This window comes from Emydura macquarii, unplaced genomic scaffold (assembly GCF_026122565.2).
Source record: "Emydura macquarii macquarii isolate MOO-44397 ecotype Brisbane River unplaced genomic scaffold, CSIRO-AGI_Emac_v2 contig_295, whole genome shotgun sequence".
Taxonomy (NCBI): Eukaryota; Metazoa; Chordata; order Testudines; family Chelidae; genus Emydura; species Emydura macquarii.
The window spans coordinates 2,877,501-2,902,260 of NW_027130432.1; the positions used below are offsets into that span (position 1 = coordinate 2,877,501).

The window sequence follows — 24,760 nt, forward strand, 5'->3', positions numbered from 1 at the left end:
GTGCAAGTCTTTGCAGGATTGGGGCCTATTTGACTAAGAATGATTAAATTCTATTTAAATATTCTCTCTGAAATCAACCTATTCTGTTACTAAAAGTTCACAATTAAAAAATAAATCCTAGTATGTATGTGCTTGTATCTATAGATGGATAACAAGCAGATGGACTCTAATGGGACTCCACGTGGGTGCAGCCACAACCAGGGGTCACTCAATGAAATTAATAGGCAAAAGGTTTACAACAAACAAAGGACATACTTCTTCACACGACGTGCAGTCAACCTGTGGAACTTGTGCAAGGGATGTTGTGTAGGCCAACGGTGTAACTGGGTTCAAACAGGAATTAGATAAGTTCATGAAGGATACATCACCAATGTCTATTAGCCAAAATGGTCAAAGACTCAACCCCACGGTAAGGGACGCAACTCCTAAGCCTCTAACTTCCAGAAGCTGGGACTGGATGACAGGAAATGGATCACTTGATAATTGCCCTGTCCTGTTCATACCCTCTGAAGCATCTGACACTGGCCACTATCAGAAGACAAGGTATCGGTCTGACCCAGCGTGTCCATTCTTATGATTGCAATATCTTGGCCAGACTTCTGCAAATTAGAAGATAAAATTAGCACTTTCTTAATTTCTTTATTTAATTAACCTTTTAACAAAACAGCATTGGGGTTTACTGTTGTAGTCAGGTAGGATGGAAACACAGAGGTGAGGATCTCTGAAGTTCACCAAGATGGTAGATTTATGTTATGCCAGAGACAACTCAGAATAGGTACAGCTGTACTAGGTACTAAGGGGCCTGATCCTGCTTACCACTGGCAAGAATCCCAGGGTACTGTAAAAGCTCTGGACTCTCTCAAAGAAAGAGGTGAAATGATAAAGCAAGAGGAGAGGAACTAGGGAAAAAGAACTGGTAGAAGAGAAAGCAGCCAGACTAATAATTTTTAAACCTGTCCCAAGCTCTCTTAGAAAACTGTAAGAAGCCACCAACGCTTTCATTCTTGCTATCTAGCGTTTATTTTTATTCCAGAGGTTCGTACTGTATATTCTGCTGGAGGAATGCAGTATCAGAAAAGCAAAATACCTCCCTTTTATTCAAGACTTTGTGACTGTCTGCCTGACAGAAACCTAGGGTGACCCGGTGTCCCAATTTTACAGAGAGAGTTCTGATATTTGGGGCTTTTTCTTATATACTCACCTATCACCCCCACCCCCTGTCCTGATTTTTCACACTTCCATCTGGTCACCCTACAGACACCAGACAAAGAAATAAAACAAAGGGGGAGGGGGAAAAGGTTAAGCCTTCAATTTATTTAAAAACCTATATTATTTTACGATACTGCTTTACTCTATGCTAAGGAAACTAACTCTAGACCTGATCAGAGTATCACTTTTCAAATGCCTAAATCCCTGTAAAGGTTTAGTGTCTGGCTGTGTGCATTTTGCTCAGTATTAACATGTTCAATGGAGTACTTTGATTTTTTTTTTATCTAGACGCCAGAAGCTGGTGAATATATGCTTCATAGCTTCAGATAAACCTTTTGTTCTTCTGGGGCTGATCAGCTGGTGCGGCAGCGAGAGGGAGAGGAGGAAGGAAATTCACAGGGGCTCCACGGTTTCAAAAAGTCAAATTACCTCTGAGCCATGGCATTGCTGATAATTTAAATGAAAAAATATATATACAGGCTGCACCACACAACATCTCTACTGTTAGGACTTTTAATGAAGCCCCAGTTGTGATGACACTGAAGCAGAGAACGCTACGGTGGGATAATTACTTGGCTCCCTCACAGCTGAGTTTCACAGATGCATTATTAACGGCACATTCCATGCCATAACGAGCACCGAATGTAGGTGGGATTCACAAACCCCGGCATCCGCCATTAGCAGGTTGGCGCAAACACAAATGAGTGTTTTCACAAAAGCATGCAAAGGTTGTGAAATTCCAATGAATTCTTTCACTGGAAAAATAGTTCAAGCTGCCATGACCGGATATGTCACCTCCCATGGCACACCATGCTCTGAGTGAGGCACCATGGGAAATTACAGAATCAGAATGCATTGATTTTTCTGTAGAAAATACAGGCAGCTGCCCTGATGAAGAATTAAGGAGGAAATGTAATAACCTAATTCTCCTCCAATCTCATCCTCCCCCTACCTCAGTGCTCCCCACCTTGGTTTTGTTTATCAGGTATCCAGGTATACAGGACTAAACTCAGCTTTGATGCAAGTAGGTGAAAGGACACTGGGCTGGATATAATTACACGTCCTTTCATCAGGGCAGAATTTAGCCCACCTTTGCCAGAATGTCACCAGCTCTGTGAGACAACATTGCCAAGCAATCCTTGTTTTATTCTGCTACGTGTTTCATGCTGTTCTTTGTGACATTCATCCCTCTAAACATTTTTCCCCTAATGGGCTTTCTCCATAGAATACTATTTACAGTATATGCGATTATTAATAACTCCTCTTCGAACCATACTGTACATGGCCTGAAATCTCTAGAGAATAAAGAGGGAATTTTCACACACACAAATTACAGAAAACACAACATTAATGTCTTCCACTCCCATTAATCCAGGGCAGATTAGTCTAGCACCATACCTGTACCATCCCCAGCCCCGTCAAAAAATACCAAGCAGTTAAAAAAATTCATTTTCAGAAATCAGCTTGGAGTAAGAAACATTATGAAATTAGTGGCCACCTTGGTTTTTTAAATTTTTTTTCCTATAAGCTTCCATTTCAAGGTGACCTTTTTGTGCGTTACCCCAAGTGTTTCTGAACACATAAGGAATAAACAGTCTCCCAATAATTAACACCAGTGCTTAATGAAGTCCAGCTGCTGGGATGGCAAACTGAGGAGAGGCCAACCTTTGTAAACTAACTTGGGCTCCTCCAGTTACAGCCGTTTTAAAACCACAGTAGTTAACTTCTCTTTACCTAGTTCTCAAAGATCATTCAGTCTTACCAAATAAGACAAGTGTTCAAGATTAAGCATTTAATAACAAAGCTTATCTTTGAAAGTATATTTCATGCTGGCAAATTATATAAAGGGCTGGATCAATTTCAATGAATGCTGCAAATTTATGCAGAACAGCAAATGGAAAACTAAAATGAAAACCCAAACTGTTAAATACACAAACCTTTAAAAATTCTATAAGTGTAGTTCCAAGAGATTTTTTGGCAAAATCCACTCCCCTGAACTCATTTTCTGATAAAATGTAAGAAAAGCTAACAGCCAATAGTTTATTAAAATAATACTGTTTGCCAGTTAATTCATTATGTTCATAAGTATGGTAAAGATATTTATTTTATAGGAGAATGTTCAAAAAAGTCTCCATTATAACTCATACCACATGTACTTCAGAAATAGCGACTCTTTCCACACAGTCCTCTTTTACATGTTTTCCTACAATATTCCTGCAAATATCCACCCCGTTTTTTGCAACTTTTCCACATTGCAACACTGATAATGTCTGATTTTAAGTGGTAGAAGCCTAATCTCCTCTCAGATCCGCATGGTGGATCTTGCCTCCCACATTTCTGCTTTATTTACCAGCACAAAACTCCCACCTAGGTCAATGAGAGATCTATGCACTAAGGAAGTGCAAAATATCAAGTCAAGATCTACAGAGAAGAATTTTGCCATGTGCCTATAAGAGGAAGCTACAGATACCTTAATGTGATATTTCAGGGCTTCTCACATTACATTAATCTGGACCAAGATAGGGTGTGAATTTAAAGCAAGTTATCTATTCCTGATTAACTCCATATGTGGACACACTTATTCCAGAATGAATGCCTTATTCTGAATTAGTTTAATCCTTTTATAAAGTGGATTAAACTAATTCGGAACAAGGCACTCATTCTGGAATAAGACTGTCCACACATGGAATTATTCAGGAACAAGTACTCAGGAATAATCCCCATGCAGACAAACCCTTAGATTCCAAGTTGATATCTCAAAGAAAGATAAGAGGGCCCAAATCTGCCATCAATTATATAGGAGACTCAAACCCATGCAACTGAGGCAGATGTATTCAGTTTCCAAAAATTGAGAAAGATAATGACTTCTTCTGTGATAAACACTAAATGGCCTTTTCAAAGATACTGGGGAAGTGAACTGGCTAATTTACTTTCATTTAAACTCATTTACACATAGGAAAAATGTAATTATTTACTAATACCTCCAGCACCATGAAATCAACAAAGGGTCAGTCCTGAACTCCAGCCAAAATTGCAACATTTGTAACCACTTCACTTCTTGTACCAGCAACCTAATATTGAGTGGGTATTAAAGTACTTCCTAGATTATTCTGGATGTTCATGCCCTTGAGAATATAATTTAAAACAAAATAATTAGTTTACACAATCACATAGTCCTTGGAAAAAATCTGCTGTGTGCAGAGTAATACTGATTTCCAAGTTGAAATTCCTTTGTTTGCTTTAATGCTAGCTTTGGATTCTATTGCTGCCTAAAGACTCAAAAGGAGTTGTATTTTTTAAAAAAATTGCATAACCTGGCAACATTCTGCAACGTAGCAACATTTCTCAAGCAGGAAGGTAGGAAAAGGATAAAAGCCAAGAACTAAACTTTGTTCTACTCTCCTAAAAATAGTGCACTGATTAGCCAATTGCATTATTTATTTTCTTAAAATAAGAATAAACTTATTAAGTAATTGTTAGTATGCACTTATTAAAAAGCAGTTCTGATTAAATTCCACAGTGCAGATATTTGGGAGAAGGGATATGGGAGAATGATAGAATATGTCTGTTTTTATATACGCATGGCACAGTAACCCTGTACACACTCCACCTTCCCCATATACATATGGGTGTGTGTACAAAACAGCCATGGAAAAAAGTATGTTTACAACAAAACAGAGAATCTGAAGACATCTGTTAACCAGGATTATCCTGTCTTAAAACTGAGCTTTTTAGATTTCTTAGCTCCTTCTTTTGTTCAGTTTTGGGTCTCAGACTTGCAGGGTTTTTTTTTGCTCTACACTATTTTTGTGCAGATAGTAACACAGCCTGACAAAACAAAATTCTACGTGCTCATTCACTCAGAATGAATAATATTTTAACAGGAGAATAAAGCCATCATTAGTTTTTCATAAACAACAATTGCCAAATTAAAGGTCTAGCAAGTATATTTTAAATTTTCAAGATGATTTCACAAGGCTGTTGCAATCCATATAGCTTCTTCTCCAATTATAAATTTCACACATATACTAACACAGAAACTCAAGGGAATGATCTACTTGAAAACAGAGACTGAGCTGCCAAATCTGGATTGAGTTCCAAATTTTGAACCTTTCCTGCTCCCCAAATTGTGGTGTTCAAGTTTGATTTAAGAGTCAACCACAAAATCTGAGTCTGAGTTTGGATTCCAGTTTTCTCCAGAGTTTGGTGACGTTCAGATTTAAAGAGATGTTTGGGACCTATCTTCATTCCACAAAGTGATGGTGATGTTTTGGACTTGTTTTTTGCCCCCAAAAAGGTTACTTTTTTTATATACACTGGACCACTGGTGTTATGATATGTTTTAGATACTCCGTTAAAGGATGGGAAAACAAAGCAAACTAAGCAAAAAGTTTTTCTTCATGTTGATATAGGGAGGCAAGATACTACACATTAAGAAATACTAACATGTAAAAGATTTTAACAGGCAAGACCATGGAAGTCTGAAAACATGATTCATTTACGCTATGTATTTATGTATACAAGCCCATTCGGTTCCGTAGGGCTTTTTGAAATTAACATGCATAAATATATATTCACTGTACACAAACGTATACACGTAGTAAATGTATGCAAATGATCTTTTGAATTATAAATCTGGTACAGTTAAGAGGAAGTAATAAGTCTAATTATTCCAATATTCTTTATTGTATTAGAGTATTAGTACTTATATACAAAAATTTATATATAAAGATTAACAACAATATTTATGGTTTTATCATCTTAAACTTTCATCTTGTTCATAATATAGACAGATTTTACTTTTTATGGGAGGTAGCTTTATTATTTAACACTCCAAGGACAAGATTATGTTTTTCTATTAAAAGGAAGAGAGACATACTTCTCCTCAGTCCTTAGAGTGTGAGCCTTCATGTTCTGCAATATGTTGTGGCTCAATTTTTATAAATTTCTTATCCGTTAGTTCAAGGTGAGTACTCCAGCTAGTGACAGTTATTTTATTAATACCCCAAAACCTCTCAAAATATTGTGCATGAAAAAAGGTGCATAAAACTTTTGTTTTGCTCACCTTCTAGACAGGGAAATACTAATTGTCTTTTTAAAATCTCTATAGTATTTTGTCAATATTTTTTTATTACAGCAGAGCATTCATAAATATTTTATTGTAAACCAAAGGTCTAAAATAAACAGTTTAGTAAATAGTTATTATATTACAAGGAAAAACATCTGTGGAAACTGTTTTCCATGTAATTATTCTTGCTATTTTACATTAGTGCTCAACGTGAGTTTCTTTGGCTCTAATGTTTCACTTGTTCTAAATCTTCCTCCTTGTTGCTATTATTAAAATCTTTAAAAGGTGCCAAATCTTAAATGAAGAAAAAAAATGATTCGCTAGAAATTATTCATATCACAGTGAGCTTCTACTAAACCTGGCAGGGGTGCAATATTTTCGGTGAAATTAACATAAAATATAGAACTGCAAATTATCCAGGAAATAGCTATGTTCTTTACAGCATGCATTTACATTTGGGGTGAAAAAATGTTCTACTTATCTATCCAGCACAAAGCTAAAAACAGTCTCTTCTAAAGCCAGTTTTAAAGGGAAAATAGTATATCTGCATAGGGAACATGGTCCTTAAAGCTGATATAACAAATAGCCTGTTGGCAAAATCTACATTAGCAAATTACTGGAAACAATAATCAATATTGGACATTTCTACTGCTGAATGCTAACAAACCAAATTTAGATATATTTCTCTTCTTGATATACTAAATGCATTTCTTTCCTTAGGCCTGAGCCTTTTCCGCTAAAACACAAAAATTGTAATACTGTGTAAAATGCAAATCTTGCTGTAAATATTTTATAAAATTGTTGCATGTATCCCAAAAGCTATAGGTCTTAATTGAGAGCAGGCTATTTTGCCAGTCAATATATGGAAATGGAAAATGCTAATTCATGTTTTTCTACTTGTGAAAAACCCTGGAGAACAGCAAAACCACAAATGCACTCACTTTAATATTATACATATAATTTGGCTCCCTCTTTACAATCCCCACTGTCCTGGCTTTTATCTCCCAATGGCTGCAGAGGAAGAATCACAGAATCACTTTTACATCATCTGCACAGGAAGTCAACCCCCATGCCCTGCCAGCTTGGCAAAGGAGCAAGAGGCTGAGCTAACTAACATTGCAAACAGGAACTGAAACAAGAAATTCCAGCACTGTTACACAGGAAACAAGCCCTAAATAACACTAAACCTGATCGGAGAAGAACAGCATGCGAACAATGTTTCACCAGTGAGAACTAACTTACATTAACAGCAGTCCAGACAGAAGGCACATGGGCAGATATGAAATCCGATGCAGCCCAATGTGCACACCTGCAAGTGTTAGGATTTTTTGCTGAAGATTTCTTCGCATGTGTAGCTTTTGGTTTTAGAACACTTGATGACTGTGACACTAAGGCTTAAAGCTCCTTTACTTTGTATCATGCTGAAATCTGACTAGCAGTTATTTGGTCTGATTAAATGTATAGTCAGCGCCCTAATTCACTCGCATGCACGTTTACCAGGAAAGGGAAGGAGGATATTCTTGTGTCTACTTTAAATTAAACTATCAAGTCATTACATTTTAAACTCTCAACTGGTAACTGATGTTGACTTTAAAGTCTGAAAACGACAGCCTTCACCCAACCGGTTTAAGGGTTTTCCCCATTAGATTTTTTTATATTCTGATTAGAGCTGAAGTTAATATGACTATTTTGATCTAGATGATCTAGATGATCTAGTAGTGATCACTTCTGTCCTTATGCTCTATGACAAAATGCTATGTGGATTTTATTAAAAAATGCGATTTGCTCTCTTGCTCCCTCTCTGTAGCTCAGAGGGGGGCTGCTTAACCCTAATCCTAAAAAAACCTTCCTCTGTGCATAGTGCTGACTACCAGAAGAAATCCCTCTGAAGTCAACACAACCACACAGAGTAGTAAGAGCCTTCAGGATCAAGGTGTAATGGGGGAAAGGGGATGGAAATTAAGTTGCCTGGGTTTTAACTGTTGGATCATGCAGCACCTCACTCACATCAATAGTGTGGAATTATGTAAATCGTTCTATTGCCTTCAGATGGGCCCACACATGTGAATAAGGGCCACTTACATAAAGATTGTGGTACATCTTAGAAGATGTCTAATTCAAGTGCACAATGGAACCCGGTTGAACAACTATATATATTTTGTTTGTGAGGCACAAATCTTCTCTTAAGACTTGCAGTTACATACTGGTTTTAAAGCTGTATGCATAGCACTTACTTTTACTAAAAGTATGGCAACTTGCGCCTTCAAACCCTATAACCTAGATTAAAGTGGCTTTTATGCTCATTAAAGGTAGATATCCACAAAAAAAATACAACTTTTGCCCAAAACTCATTCAATATACACTTCGATAATCAACTATGGAAAATCAAACTGTAATTTCTTATTCAGTGCTCTACATCAGATGCATTTTGCTGAATTCACTGTTAATTGATTTCACAGTTTGTTGCCATTTTGAATACTTCTACCCCAGTAAAATGCTGTGTACAGTGATGTGCTTTCACCACGTTCCTAGACTGAAAATGGCAGCAGCTTCCCCAATTTAACCCCAAGAAAAATAGGGAAACTATTGGACAAGACCCTTTCATAGATATATTTTTGGTCTCAAAAGTTTTTCCTAGTAACTCATGTTTACATTAAATAAATATGCAAGAGTGATATAACCATGCCTGCTACAGTTTGAAGGATATTTCCAATTAGGGGGAAAAACCCTTGTTTTTAGGGTTTAATAACCAACACTGAGCCATACCTCTAGAAGGTAACCAAGCTCTTGCTCTGTATTGCTTGAAATTTGGCTTATAAGGCTGCATCACAAGAGTATCTCTTTTTAAAAAAAAAAAAACAAAAAAAATCAAGAAAGCTGTTACACAGACATTTCAGATTTCTAGGATTACAGTTGCACAAAACACAAACCATTCAAGACTGGGTAGTTCATGACGATTTTCTGCACCAAACTCCAGAGTTGCTATACTTAACAGTACTGAGTTTGGCAGTGGCACTTAAAAACAACTGCATATTTTGGTTTAAAACACGTACTAAGCAGGTGCAGTGCGTTTTTTCCATCAACAACTTCAGAAGGAGTTTTTGGCATGTCAGGCTTAGTGACTATGCACAGCACCCACATTGCACCAATAGAATGTAATGGCTCCAAGTGGCCTGTTAGCCAAACCTGGAAAATCTATAAGCGTTAAAGGCCTTGCCAATAGACATTAATGCCTCCAACATTGACAAAATAAATCATTATAGATTTAAAGGTGCTGTTAAGAGTCATGGCAAGAATCCACATTTAATTTTAATAATTCCCTATTAACATATTTAACTTCTGCACTGTATATTTTAAACATTTCTGTATTATCAGAATTATAAGTTATTCATGGGTTTTTAATACACATCTTAGTTAAGTCTTCCCCCTCCCACATACACATTTCAGCTACAAAAATCTACTATATATGTAAGATTGAAAAACGTTCTTAAGCAAGAACATTCAGACTTTTCCACTTAAACTCCAGATTAAGACATCTCTGTGAAGTATGGTAATTGCCAAAGTGACTAACTGGTTTTTTTCCTTCTAATTTCTGAAATGTCTTACTTTTGGGGGCTAAGCCAATAAGACACATTGCTTAAAACATTAATGTCAGGTTCATTTAATTCATTTTAAAAACCCTGTTTCCTTACCAGTGTTATGTTTGCAGCCAGAATCTAATCATTTTCACTTTCTGGTTCTGGCATATTAGTTTTATTCCTCTAAAAATAAACACCTTCCATTGCCTTTTTTCTATAAATGGGAACATAGATATTAACATTAGGTTTTAAGAGCTTTCTTCTTTTTGCCAGTCCTAAATTATGGGTGTGAAATCCTAATCTGAGCATGACAAATTCCAATGTATATTTTTTTCACTTTAACTATTTCTTAAATACCTTGAGAACTAGACCATGTCACAGAACATCTTTCTTTCCCAGAACTTTAGCTACCTACATCTGCCCCCAGTTTTGTTCAGCATCGTCCAGTTACTGATCGTTACATGATCTTTCATCACTTGACTTTTTGCTGCAGACATCTCTCCCTTAATATAACTCACAGCTGCGGAGTTAGAAAATGTTTGTCCATATTGCCATATGTTAGAAAAGACATGTTGGCAATGGGATGAGTAAAACAAGCTGTAACAAATGACATGCTGTTGATACTAGCTGATGTTGATCCTCTAACACATGGAGCAACACTGCATTTTGTTATCCTGGAGTAAAACCTGAAGTCAATGGATTTACTCTGGCATAACTGTGTGCAAAATCCTCCCATAAAGGGATAAGGCATAGTGTGAATGAAAAACAACAATTTTTACAATTGCACAACAATTAGTTTTATAATTATACAACATTATATCCAAAGGAATTGATAGGTATGGGTGAGCATACACAAAACGCAAGACTGTGCAGCTAAATGCAGGGTTAATCTCTGGGTGTGGTTATATTTACTACAGTACCTACCTGTTTACACAAATATAAAGTTCAGTGTATACTTTATTTCCTACCTGCAACGATCCTTTTCACAGTCCTCCTCTCCACCAATGCAGGAGCAGGAAAAGAAGGTAACGTCTCACCATATGGGATTTGGGCTGCACCTACAGGAAACAGGAGGTAAAAAGACAACTCTTCCCTGTGAAGTCAGCACCTCATTTAACCCCAGAGTACTGGTTAATTCCAACACAACAAAATAAAGATGCACGTGGTTTAGGGGAGGCAGGAGAAAGTGTGTTGGTGAAGAGGAGGACTATGGAAAACACCATTACTAGTAAGTAATTATTTTTTTCATACCTCCCCTCTTCACCAATCTAGGAGTTGGAAAAGAAGTACAGTCCTCACCATATAGGAATGTAATTGATAATAAAAGCAGGCAATAGCCCCTTACCTTAAAATGACTATAGCATCTGACAGATCTTATGACTGAAAGTGCATTTGCTGCAGAAGTTAATACAAGTTTATGGGGGGTAGGAAAAATGTGCAGGTTTGACCCAGTTGCTACTCTTTAATTGTTCAAACTTACATTCCTTCTGAGAATTGCTTACAACTCCCAGCAGAATAAATCTGGATGCAGTACAGAGAGACTCAAGATCCTGTTGTTCGAAGTACTCTAGTGCAGGCTTTGATCCATCTCGAAACTGTGGTATTTGGATGCATTGAATCTTTCCCTAGTCACAGAAAACAGGACAAAGTAAGAGTCAATGTTTTGCCTGACATTCCAAGAATGAAAACCATCTCTAAAGAAATGTGGATTGATTATGACAGACCAACAGAATTACTGGCTCATTTAAAATCTGATTATTACCGTAGAAAAGTCTAATGGTGACAAACTAAAATCTTCTTTCTCAAAGTTCAGCTGACGATACAAAGGCTATTGCTATAACATTCTTGCTTAAAGTCAAAGTCACAAGAAATGAATTTTTTAGTAAAGCAAATTTAAAGGAATTGACTCTGCTAATTCAAAACTAGAACAATACGTAGATCTCAATATCAGATAATCTAAAGAGAGAAGAACATGAAGTGGAAATCTCTTGATTCCTTAAAGAGTCCCAAAATTTGCCAGAATTACAAATAAGCTGACCATAAAGAGTTTCTGTTACAAAAATCCAAAATGTAAGTGACCAACATGTATGGTTCATACTGCAGAGGAAATTGGTCCTCTTTACATCAAGACCTTGACAGAATATAGTGAGTCATAGGTGTATTGAAACACCCAGCAGAATTTAAAAGAATTAAAATGCTCTTCATACCTCAGAATACTGTGCATGAAATTCTTGCTATTGAAAAGTTTCACTCTACACTGAAGAATGACCAGGAAAGAAAGTACCCTGATTACTCACGAGGATATACAACAATATTTTTGTCCCTGAGGTAAGAGAGAAGAATTATACTTGACTATACTGACTTGCTAGTCAAGTATGACTTATCACAATGAAATTTGCTGTAATGACCATCTCTAATGGGCAGTCTCCTGACTTAAAGAAACAGGTTAAAGTCTCCCCAAGATTTGTAATGCCATTTAATTTGACCTTTAATTAAAAGACAAAGCACCAACTGTATCCCTTCAAAGTAAATAGAATTACACCAAAAATGAATTTGGCCCCGTATCTAATAGGCAAACAATTCTCATTTGTCCATTGGATGATCAGACAAGTTTCAGTGTCCATATCTTGATAACCCTCTTAATAAAATACAAATGTTTTCCATCATAGGAGAAGGAAGGAAGGAAATATTTTGGACCTGATCATCAGAAGTGCTAAGCCCTTGCAGCTCCCACTGAAGTCAGGGGGTTCAGATGCTTAAAACCACTGAAGCTCAGTTTTTATTAGTAAGAAAGGGACTCCGATTTAGCTTTCTAGTACCACACACTTTCTCTTCCCGGTGTCCAATGACAGGGCAGATTGGAACACTGTCCAAACCTCCCCAAAGAAATAAAATGAATGGTGCATGGATATTTTATAACTTTGGCCAAAGATGTTGAATTTTCACCAAATATGCATATGTACAGTCCAGTACTGTGTTAAACGTAAACTACTACAAAAATAAAAGTAAAGTTTAAAAAAAGATTTGACAAGGTAAGAAAACTGTTTCTGTGTTTGTTTCATTTAAATTAAGATGATTAAAAGGAGCATTTTTCTCCTGCATAGTAAAATTTCAAAGCTGTATTAAGTTAATGTTTAGTTGTAAACTTTTGAAAGAACAACCATAACATTTTGGTCCAAGTTACAAACAACCTCCATTCCCGAGGTGTTTGGAAATCTGAGGTTCTACTGTAGCTGCTTTCTAGGAGCTTTCGATGAGAAGGCATTAAAAACTGTATCACTTCTTTGGCAGGACTTGAAGAACAAGGAAATCTCCTTTCTCCAAGAAAAAAGCATTAGTTGTCTGTTAAAACATCATAAACAAGACAGAATTGGTACAAAGTTATAGGGACAAAGAAGATTCAAAAGCAGTACATAGAATTACAGTATAAACAATCAATGGAACCTGTAGATGTGGTGTATGGCTGTTTGGTGTCAAAGAAAGAAAGCAAATGCTACTATCCTAGGACCTCTACAATCTTCTCTGTCATTTCAATGGTCATAAAGTATATAATCTGAGTATAGGAAGAGGTTATTCCTTTGATTAGATCATTCTTGCTCTTGTGCAATTAGTGGTAACAAGAACTGATTAAAGGGAACCTACTGGTGAGTTTTAGGGTTTTTTTTAAAGTATTCATCCTGTTGATGGATGCTGTCTTCTATTCTTAATTTCTTCATCGCTTAGAGAATAGAGTCTAATTCAGTTTTAATTTAATCTAAACAATTGGTTCTTTTCAGCATCTTTATCCAAAAGTGATGCAGAGTCTATGTACTTTCCTAATAAAAGAGAAAACTATATGAAAAACACTTTAAGAGAAAATATAACTTCCAAATGAAATCCTTCACGACAAGGGAAGTCAAATATCTCGGTTATGTTGTGGTGTCAGAAGCCAGGCTTTAAAGAAATCATTTTGTAATTGCTAAGGACCTAATTTATTTAATAAGTTGATTGATTTCTTAAGCAAGCAATGGTGTCATTGAAGTCAGGACTCCGTACAATGCAAAGAAGCAGGACTCAAATAAGAGGAAATAAACCATCCTGCAGAAATAAAAGTAATAGACAAAATTCATGTAAAGAGCAAAAGATGTCTTTGCAGCATCACTTAAAGTCTGAAGAGTAGATCCAAAAATTATGGAGCTTTGTTTATAGGAAGATTCTGCTTCTTTGTTTTTAAATCAGGAGGAGGCAGAAAGGTCTGATGGGAAACTGAGGTGCTGACCTTTATAGTGGGAAAGAGTTGAGTCATTTTGCCACCTGTAGGTAGAACCAAAATTCTATATGGTGAGAACTTACCTTCTTTGCCAGCTTCAGGATTGATGGAGAGGGGCTGTGTGAAGAATGTGTGCACTTATATTCATAGATATGTGCCCACACAAATACAAATTATCTGAGAAACAGGCAGAAAGTATCTCTGCAGACTGTTAAATAATTTTTTTTTTAATTTTGGGGTAGGTTTTATTGAAAATACAATAATTTTCAAGGTTAAGAGTATCACTAAAGTGAAAAAAAAAAGTTACAGCATCAAAATTTCACATCTTACATACACCAAAGTTTACTGGAAAGAGTTATTTTTGCCACACTAGTTAACAGATGTTGAAAGGCTGTGAATTGATTGAGATGCTTGCTACTGATAACTTTGAAGAAACATCAGACTTAAAACTCAGACTGATTACAGAAAAGGTGTTTTATCAACTGCTCCCCTTTATGAATAAATATGAAACTACCAGGAAAATGTTTAAACAAGTTTTAATCATAACTGCATATGAAAATTGGGTTGAAGGGCTGAAAGGAATCTTAACACAGTTAAGAAAGAATGAAAGTAATGTAAAACTGTGATCACAGACAATTATGCATGTATCATGCAAAACAGAAATGTTGTCATAGCAGCTATAAAAATGTCAGTGAAAACTGAACTACTATTATGCAAGGTGTAAATGAAATGAAAAATGCAAAACGAAAATGTGAATGAATATATTAAGGGAAGCGCTATTTCTTTCCTGGTAGATAAACAAGCAAAATAAAATACATTTTCATGAAATAGAATAATGTCTAGGAATAAATATGCATCAATAACAATTGTAAGAGACCCTAGCTACACTGTATATCTGGATGACAAAGTTATTAATATTTCAGGCAACAAATTTTTCAGGTGTCAGAAAGAAAGAGAGGGTTAAAATGCACAATTATGAACACCATTTTAAAATAGAAGCCAACTAATTCTATTAGGGCCTGACGCTATTCCTGCTAAAGTTAATGGAAGTTTTTGCATTGACTACAATAGTTATGAGCTCCAGCCCTGAATGAAACTACATTATTAACTGTTAATAGTTTAATATCAGTGGTGTACATTTACAGAGCTGTATCTTCCTATCTACTAGAACATACATACCATGCCCACCACTGTGTTATTTAAGTGTCTACATAAATCATCATCACCATTATTATTATTATTAACAATTAAGAGAACTAACATAAAACTCAAAACAAGCGCTTTACGTAGGACAACAATTACCTTTAGACTTATAGATATAATACACATTGCATTCTCAGACCCTCAATCCTACAACAAGTTCCATGTAGACAAATGCTTGCACAGGCATAGAGCCCCACTGAGGGCAACAGGATTCCATGCATGCCCAGGGGTTTATACAGGCAAAGCACATATCAGGATCAAGGCCCAAATATGCATTTCTAGAACAGAATATATGTAGTTCAGATATAAAGGTAAAAGTATCTGGTTTTTCTTTCTAAAACCAATCTTAAACAGCAGAGAGCTATCTTAACATGTGATTCTGGTACTTATTATTAATTAAAAGAAATCCACAAAGAATTAGATGTTTAAAGTAAATATAGCATTAATGTATAAGGGTTATCCTCGCAACTGTGCATTAAAAGAGCAACACTTAAAATATACTTTAAAAATATTAAAGTTTTTATGAATATATTTTTAGTTCTTAATGTGTTCATAATTATCCACACATTCAACTGTTAAGTCCAGAAATATGTTCTCGTTGATAATTTGCAACTAATGCTTCAAGAACAATCTGGTACATTTTTATTTGCCTTAACACCTGAAAGCTATTACCAAGATATTGCGTTCCAATGTCATCGTCATTGCTACCATGTATACATTTTAACTCTGCGCTGAGCTACAAAGTAGAACTAGGTCACTCACAGGTGTGGAATATCCCCGGTAGATGGGAGGGCTTCTCCCGTCGACATAGCTACCACCTCTCGGAGAGCTGGAGTCCCTACGCTTACAGAAGCAACTCTCCTTTCGCTGTAGGTAGCGTCTTCATTGAGCACTGCAGCTGTGCCACTGCAGAGCTGTAAATGTAGACAAGTCCTAATACTTGGCCTAAGGCCTGTAGGGTTTCCCTCTCAAGCACTAAACCATTTTGTCTCAGTCATTTGACACAATGTCATGACTGGATGGAAAGGAATTTATTTACCAAGCAGCACCTTTCAAAGTGTTGAAAATTTAAATAACTGAGAATTCAAGCAGCATGTTTAACTAACAGTGCATAAGAAAAATAGAACATTTTAAAAAGAATTAATGCCTTTCTTTAACACACATTATTTTATTAAGATCCCTATTCTCACATGTGCTGACTGTCCTCAGCTCCTAACTCAATAAGAGTTGAGAACAGTCAGCACTTCCCAGGTTCAGGCCATAAGAGTAGAAATTTCTTCATATCATAGAAGAAGATGCATAAGGCAAATACTTCCACCTAATTATAGACGCCATTTATAAAGTATGGTAAGCTTTGTACCTGAATCCACTTCATATTAACTATGAATACATATACTCAGACAGTACGGTGATGGGCAGCAGTATAAAACCCTAAGATAGCTTTACATACATACAAGTACATGGTTAAGACAGTTATGTTATTAGCTGAATCAATTAAAACTATAACAAAGAAATTCATGCTCCAAAAGGTTCTTAGATACATAATATTGATTTGGTTGCCTTACATTCCATTTTGACTGAAATCTCAAATCCTTTAACCACTCTCTTGATGTTATCTCTGTGATTTAGTTGTCAATTAATAGCTCTTTTAAATGGAAAAACAGCTTTCTACACTTCTGTCTTTTAAAGTCTATGTATTATCATAGTTCTTTACATCTGGCCTCAAGTTTGTTACACTAATTGTTCTTATTTTGGTCATGGTTTTTTATTTAGAATACTTGAGTCTATTTAAAGAAAAAAATGGGGTGATATACATTGTGTATGTTTGTGATTCTGAAAACAATACCACAACTTGAAACATAATACTCAAGATAGATCAGCAGCATTTTATCAAATATTAAGGTTATACAGATATTTTGCATCCTGTGTTATCTGAATCACAAAATATTATTAAAGTACACTGAAGCTTATTGCTGAGCAACATACTTTCAGTTTTTGCACTGGAATTTTTTTTCCCCCTTCATGATGACAGGTAATTTGGTCATTTCCCACCATCCAAGCCAATGGGATGGTAAGTCTATATAGCAATCCAAGATCTAGCCCACAGAGCTATTTCAATGTGACTGCCGGTATCGTCACCTACAGCTGTAAAATGAATAAACTGGGCCCCCTGCTTTATACATTCGCCACCATGAATTGAGTACAGGTTCTGGACAATAATCTGCCCATTTTTATGCTCTATGGCTCTCAGAATCACTTGCCAAAAGAATGTTGACCATCATACATGTGACAGATTCGAGGGGGGATGTGAAGAATATAGAGAAATGATTAGTCTGTATATTTATGTGTGTACTTAAAAAAAATTATTAAGGCTGCCCAGTATGTTGTCTGGGCACTCTTATCTTAGAGTAGTAAAAATCCAAATATATAAACAAACATATTGGGACAAATCTAGAGGAGCTGTTGAGCACTTCTATGTGTCCCACTCTATGTATAGTGTCTTCCAAACATTTAAATAAATTTGCAACATAAAACTATTTAAATAGAACTTTACAAAGGTCCATGGGGGATGGAATGTTTTGCCACAAGCATGGAGCAAGAACCTATCAATGGCCAAATTATTGAACATTCAAGTGTCCTACTGCCATAGGAGAGGGATCTATTAAGAGCTTTCTGTGATTTTTGCTGTTGCCATGGATGTTCACCTCCCTCCGCCTGTGGAGCCAGTTGCTTAGCATGCCCATCCTCCCAGGCATCTAAGAGAGACTGCACATCAGAGGCAGTGGTAGGTGGGGGGATAAGGGAAACACTTTAAAAATGGTCAGGTCAACACAATAGGAGGTAAGGAGTACAGAGACTGCAAGAACTACAGATATTTTTTGATATACTCCTGGGTGGACTCCCCAATGCTGGCAAATGTTTCAAAGGGGGAGCCCCTTTCTCTGTGGATAGAAATGTTTCAAAAGAGCCCCAATCAGTGGAATGTTTCAAAGACCTTCTGCTCTCTAAAAATTCCACCCCAAAAACCCTGGTTGAACATGTTTCTGAACAGACCCCTTCCTGATTAATCATGACTAAAGGGATCTAGCTCTGTTCCTAAAAACCTTCCTACAGTCCCCTTCTTAAAATTAAACAAAACATTTACCATATACCTGCTCCAGGGATGTATCCAGTTTGTTCAGTCTCTAGGGACTCTGCACAGGACTCAATATGCTTCTGTGTTTGTGTACAGGATATGAAGGGTTAGAGTGCAGAAGGGTCATTTTTCAAAGCAGTGTGTGGGAGTAGTGTTGAAAATTTCCTCCATACTACTTTGAAAATTTCAGTCTACTCCAGTGAATTACAACCAGGGCCTCTAAATCCTGAGTATACAGCTAAAAAGTAGAAGAGGGAGATGCAGCCCAGTTAACTGGATGAAATATTGGTACCGTGTAAAACTAAGTTGTAAGAAGTGATAACTTAATTATTTAACCATGCTACAGAGGTGTCTTGAGTTACAAGGCAGAGATAATTTGTTGACTATTATTTGAAAAGAATAAGTATGAGTCTGGAAAGCCACTTTTCATTTGTGTGTCTGAGTATGACAGAAAAAAAAGTTAGTGCTACTGAAAGATGTTAGACTGGCAGATCAGATGACTAAACTCCTCTAGCCAATGAACAGACACACCATGGGCAGCAACAATGCAAGCTTCCCTGATGCACTACTGCACCCGTATGCCTCAATCCTGACTTGAAGGCTATGGTAGGTATTCTCCATGCCAATTTAAATCCTTAATTTCTCTAATGGGGCTCTGAATAAGTAACAATTCATGGTGGTGGTTTGTAATACAGACTTTGATTCTCTGGAATTGGAGCAAGACCTCCAACTCCTTTCTCAGAGGCTACTGAATGGTAACTATCCTTCCATCACCACCAACCTGGGTTAGATTTGAACCATCAATGTAGAAATGAAAAAACTCTTTAACCTATTACCTTGTTATAAGTAAAGCTACCTTACTAATAAGGAGCCACATGTTCTCCTCTGTTATAGGATATAGAGGGGAGGGAAAGGAACCAGAACGGCATTAATAGGGCTCCTCACCCACAGGTCAGGCACAGCACAGGCAGTGCACACTCTGGAGTGGGTGGGCTAAGAGCAGACCAGAGGAGCAATCACTCTCCATGATATTCATGCCTCTGCAATACTGGATTAGCACCGAAAACATATGCAGAGTCACTGGTGCTGGAATGAGCTGTAAGTACTCTACCCACACCTTCAATATCCTTCGGTCAGGTGCAAGTGCCAGCAATAAATGCACTGACAACACAGTCTTCAAGTCACCTATACTTCCTGGGTAAGATGGTGCCACAGAGGGTCTACCGGGCCTGAGAGAAGCTTCATTTCCCATCAGAGTTACTATTCTTCAGCCCTTCTGTGATCTTCTAAACCCGACCAAAAGAAAGTTGTGAGCTGAACCTTGTGGAGCTACTCCCATCTCTCCCATCCTGTAGGCCTTTCAAGGGAGGGAAGCATGTGGTCCTTTGATATTGGCTGCAATATTCAATTCATGTCTTGGCACACTCTAGTATTTACCACTGAATTCCATTACCCATACTGGGACTATGTACCTGTAAGTTTTCTACAGTCTTCTGAAGTTTGCACTATAAATTATTCACAGTTCTGAGAAACTAATGTTTGCAGCCCTCCCAGAAAGAGTCACCACACTTTTCTCAGTTCCCCAGCAACTCTACCACTGCCATGGTTTCCAATACTTCTGGTAATAGAATTGAAACTTTACCATATGCACTTCAAGTTAACACTGCAGACAGCAGAAATTTGATGTTACAATAATTAATGTATGAGATGTCTATACTGTATGTCTGTAAGTTAAAGAAAGAAGTTACTTATTTCAAAAAGCATAAAACAATTCCATCTGTAATCAAACAGTACATTGACAGCAGAATCCCAAGCACCACATAGTTGAAGATCACTGATTATCAACCTCTGCTTTACAACTTGAGTTAAAAGCACATATCAGCTTTCCTAAGGAGACCTCTCTTTCAGGTTTTTTAACAAAAAGTGAGGGGGGGAGACTTTGAAATCACTGTGGTTCAATTAGCAAGGATCTCACCCTTCAAGCCTGCAAACAAGAGATTATATTAACACCTGCTACAAAAAGTAACATTCTTAGATATCTTCATCTTAAACTATTTGACAGACTTGAAACTCTTGCCTAGCACTATTATGCAAATTCTTGTGACTGACAGTGTATATTTTGCATTTATAAAGAGGTTTTTTTTAATCTTTGTCAGTCTAATTCTCCCTTCAATATTTGTGCATAATTCACATTAATGATAATGGGAGTTACATGCTTGCACTGAGCAGAGAATAGTCTCCTAAATGTAAAATTGTTCTAGGAAAACCATTATGCTTATCTAAGATAAATGCTGCACATGAACATATGAGACACATAAAGTGCACTGTAGGGTTCTTAAAGGATCTCTTACAACATATGCCTAGAGTGACATGTGTAAGAAACTCCTCTGTCATCTATGCATCAAAATAAACTGATCTCTTGGGCCATCACATATATTTATAACATCTGTACAGATAGGAAAAAACACTTCTTTACAATGGTCAGAAAAGTGACCATACAGCTGCAAGAGAAATACAACCCTTCAGATTACGATAACATTTTACTGCAGCTTGTTATGTTAGGGATCGCAGCAAGGCATTGCTTTTTAAAAAAAATTTGAACATCTGAAAAGTTGAACCTTCTAAAGTCCAGAACTGTTTGAAAAAAAGAAAAGCACTGAAATAACTTTTTAAGTATTTTGTTTTGACAATGTGCCTCAGGAATTCTCCACATTTACTGGGAAAATGTGAGCCATTAAATCTATTCAATGTCATGACATACAAAATTGAAGCATAATTGCTCCTAAGTGGTTGACAACTGGCAAGTACTTTTTACATGGATAGAGGAAAATTTATGCTATAAAATGGAAGATATTGTCAAAAGTTTGATTTTAATATAAGTGAAAATGCTACAAGAGGATTCAAAAGGGTGGAAAAAGCTCAGCAGTAACATTTTTACAACCACACATTTAAAAAGCTTTGAAATGAACAATCATTACATCTAAGTCATTTGCCTTGAAAGTTTTAAAAAAACAGCATGAATATTAACAAATGATTAGAATTTCAAAGAGTATCAAGAAACAAGTAGCCCATGAGTGGCCTGCTTTAAAAGTTTCTTACCAATCATATGGTTTGCAACATGGATTTGTATCTCTCTTTCATTCTCAAAGGTCATCTGGCACTTGATGCACTGATAGGTCTTTTTCTGTTTAATAACCAAAAAGAGATTAGAGAAAACTATACTATAGCATAGAGCAGATGTGATTACAAATACCGCCTGTTATATGTGCTTAACATTTTTCCTACCTAGTCTTTTTCTCCATGTACCAAAGTTGCACAGGTTTTTTTTAATGGAAACTCAAGATGTACTAACATTTTGCTTTCTGAGGACTTTAATCTCAAAGCAAAAATTTCAAATGGTAGAATAAATCAGGGTTTCAATGCTGAGTACTTGAAAAATTGATTGAGGGTTTATTATTGACACTTTACTCACTGCAGTACAAATGTCTGTGCAGGGAAACAAAATACTTCTAAAAGAAGATCTGTTTGCTTTCAGAAAAAGATCAACTTTAAAAAAAAAATGTCCTGTACTGACAGAAACTCAAAGTACAATAGGCCCAAGATTAGTAGCCCCTCAGGGAAAGGAAGGTGTGAATATATTTTGTACAGATTTCCCATTAGAAAACTTGGAAATCCTACAGTAATATAAAGGAATAATTTCCTTACACTGTTTACTGTGGGTTTTCTGAGTCACAATACTAATGAGGCTTTGCTGAGGAAACCAGGAGACAGTGTGAAGACGCAATTACATGAGCCATTTACTCAAACAGAGAAAATGGGGTTTGCATTCAGATTGACCATGGTATGTACTCTGGCACTGTGACAGGAATGAATCCAAAAAATAATTTGCAGAGATTAAAATGCACACAATTTAGGAATTTCAAGTTAAAACAAAATACACCAGTGCTAAACTTTTGTAGATTTACAGGTCTCTCTACAATGTCTCCCAGTGCCATTTTTAGAATAGCTAATGCTGTCTACAAAAGATAAATTGGATTAAATATTTGTAAGGTGTGTAGATATATTAAACTGTGTTTATGCATAGGTTTGAGTAAAATATACATATTACATACACATTTGAACAAACTCTGATTTTCTAAAACATGAATGCATAACTGTGTGCCTCATACGTATGTTTAGTTATTGCAACTGAGCATGCAAGCAAGGTGGACATTTTTCACAAGCATTTCTGCACATGCAGTTTAGAAAAACCGGGCCTTTTCTGCATAGTTTATTGGCAAGAAACTATTACCACAGCAATATACTAGCAATGGCTCTTTCTGCAGCTATCACTCTGTGCCACAAAAACTCAGGGTCTGCCTCTCCAGCTCCTAATATCTTTCATTGGACCAAACCCAGAATGAGAGTCAAGTCACTGTTAGAAAAAAACCAAACAAACAAAAATGCCACCTTCTCAGCACTAGCCACTAATTGGGAAGAATCCTGTTTTTTTAGTTGATTCCTCAGCAGTTAACTTTGCATTATTTAAATGTGTGTATATTTTTATATCTAAATTATTTCTTATTGCATTCCCTCCACCCCAAGCCCATGTGTTGAACCAGGTTCCAGGTCAGTGGTAATAAGTCGAAGGACCTGGAGGAGTGTAGCAGGTTACTGCCTCTTCCTCCATGTATAGGAACCAATGTCCTTGAACACTTTGCTGAGGAGCGGAAAAAGAGGAGCTACCAGTATTTTCTTAACTACATTCTACCTCAGCAACAGCAACAGGTTGGAGATTGAGGTTAATGAACATGGCATGGTACCATAATAACAGGTGCAACTATCTGTCTATATGTTGCAGTGCTGCTGTAGCTGTGCTGGTCCAATGATATTAGATATATAAGGTGGGCGAGGTGATATCTTTTATTGAATGAAACTTCTGTTGGTGAGAGAGAGACAAACTTTCGCGCTTACACAGAGCTCTTCTTCCAGGCTGGGAGAGAAACTCAGAGAATCAGAGTTAAACAAGAACACTCCACAAGAGAAGTAAATCGCATCATGGAACAGGCCACCCAAAAACCCCAAGAGAACCTGCTTCAATACAGGGGAGGGTGAAAGAAGGGGGGAACAACCCTCTGACCAGGTTGTCACCTACCATTCCACACTAGAACCCGTACAGGGAATCATCAAACAATTGCAACCTATACTCAATAGGGACCCCATCCTGAAAGAAATCTTTCCTGAACACCCCTCTTCTGGCCTTCAAAATGCCCCCCCAACCTTGCCAAGCTTATCATTAGAAGCAAGCTCCCTACAGACCAGGACCCACACATTCAAAGTGGCATCAGACTTGACAGAACAACAGATGCAAAACCTGCAGACATAACCCCACTGCTATGATGATCAATATCCCGCACAACATGCCTTTCAAAAATCCATGGGTCCTGCACTTGCCTATCACAACATGTGGTGTACCTCATCCATTGCACTAAATGTCCCAATAACAACTATGTAGGTGAAAGCAGACAATGACTATGCTCTTGAATGAATTCGCATAGAAAAATGATAAAAGACAAAAACACCATATAACCCATGGTGAACACTTTTCACAAAACTATCACTCCATACCTGACCTCTGAATCCACATCCTCAAAGGAAAGCTACACAATACCTTAAAAAAGACAAGCCTGGGAGCTTAAATTCATAACTTTGCTAGACTCTAGAAATCATGGTCTTAATAAAGACTATGGATTTATGGCTTATCACAACAGTCTGTAACCCACTAATCTCCTCCCCTCCTCCCCCCTATTTTTCTCTTATGACTATAGGGGTGTTAATGGGCAATTTCACCTTGAATGGTCCCTTAGACCAGTGGTTCTTAACCGCGGGTATGCGTACCTCTGGGGGTGGTACACAGAGGTCTTCCAGGAGGTACATCAGCTCATCTAGATATTTGCCTAGTTTTGCAATAATCTACATAAAAAGCACTAGCAAAGTCAGTACAAACTAAAATTTCATACAGATGACTTGTTTATACTGTTCTATATATTATACATTGAAATGTAAATAAAGTATTTATATTCCAATTGATTTATTTTATACTTATATAGTAAAAATGAGAAAGTGAGCAATTTTTCAGTACTAGTATGCTGTGACACTTTTCCAGAGGGGTAGCTGTGTTAGTCTGTATACAGCAAAAACAATGAGAGTTTTGTGGCACTTTAAAAACTAACAAATTTAATTTCAGCAGGCATAAACTTTCATGAGCCTCACGAAAGCTTATGCCTGCTGAAATTAAATTTGTTAGTCTTTAAATTGCCACAGAACTCTCGTTTTTT

General features: G+C 36.8%; 1 protein-coding gene across 9 annotated transcripts in view; it reads right to left on the minus strand.

The window, feature by feature from the left end:
• Positions 1–24,760, minus strand: part of ZNF423 (zinc finger protein 423) — a 314,186-nt gene that overhangs the window by 78,919 nt on the left and 210,507 nt on the right. For 5 of the 9 annotated variants that reach the window (XM_067550701.1, XM_067550661.1, XM_067550652.1 and 2 more), the window contains 2 exons: positions 21,543–21,627; positions 10,824–10,913 (listed from right to left, as the gene is read on the minus strand). In XM_067550701.1, coding sequence (XP_067406802.1) covers positions 10,824–10,913; positions 21,543–21,627 — 175 coding nt within the window. Of the gene's footprint in view, positions 1–503; positions 600–1,201; positions 1,252–4,273; positions 4,335–10,823; positions 10,914–21,542; positions 21,628–24,760 lie in introns of those variants that run through there. The other 4 variants (XM_067550670.1, XM_067550689.1, XR_010920299.1 and 1 more) reach the window with 3 other exon arrangements.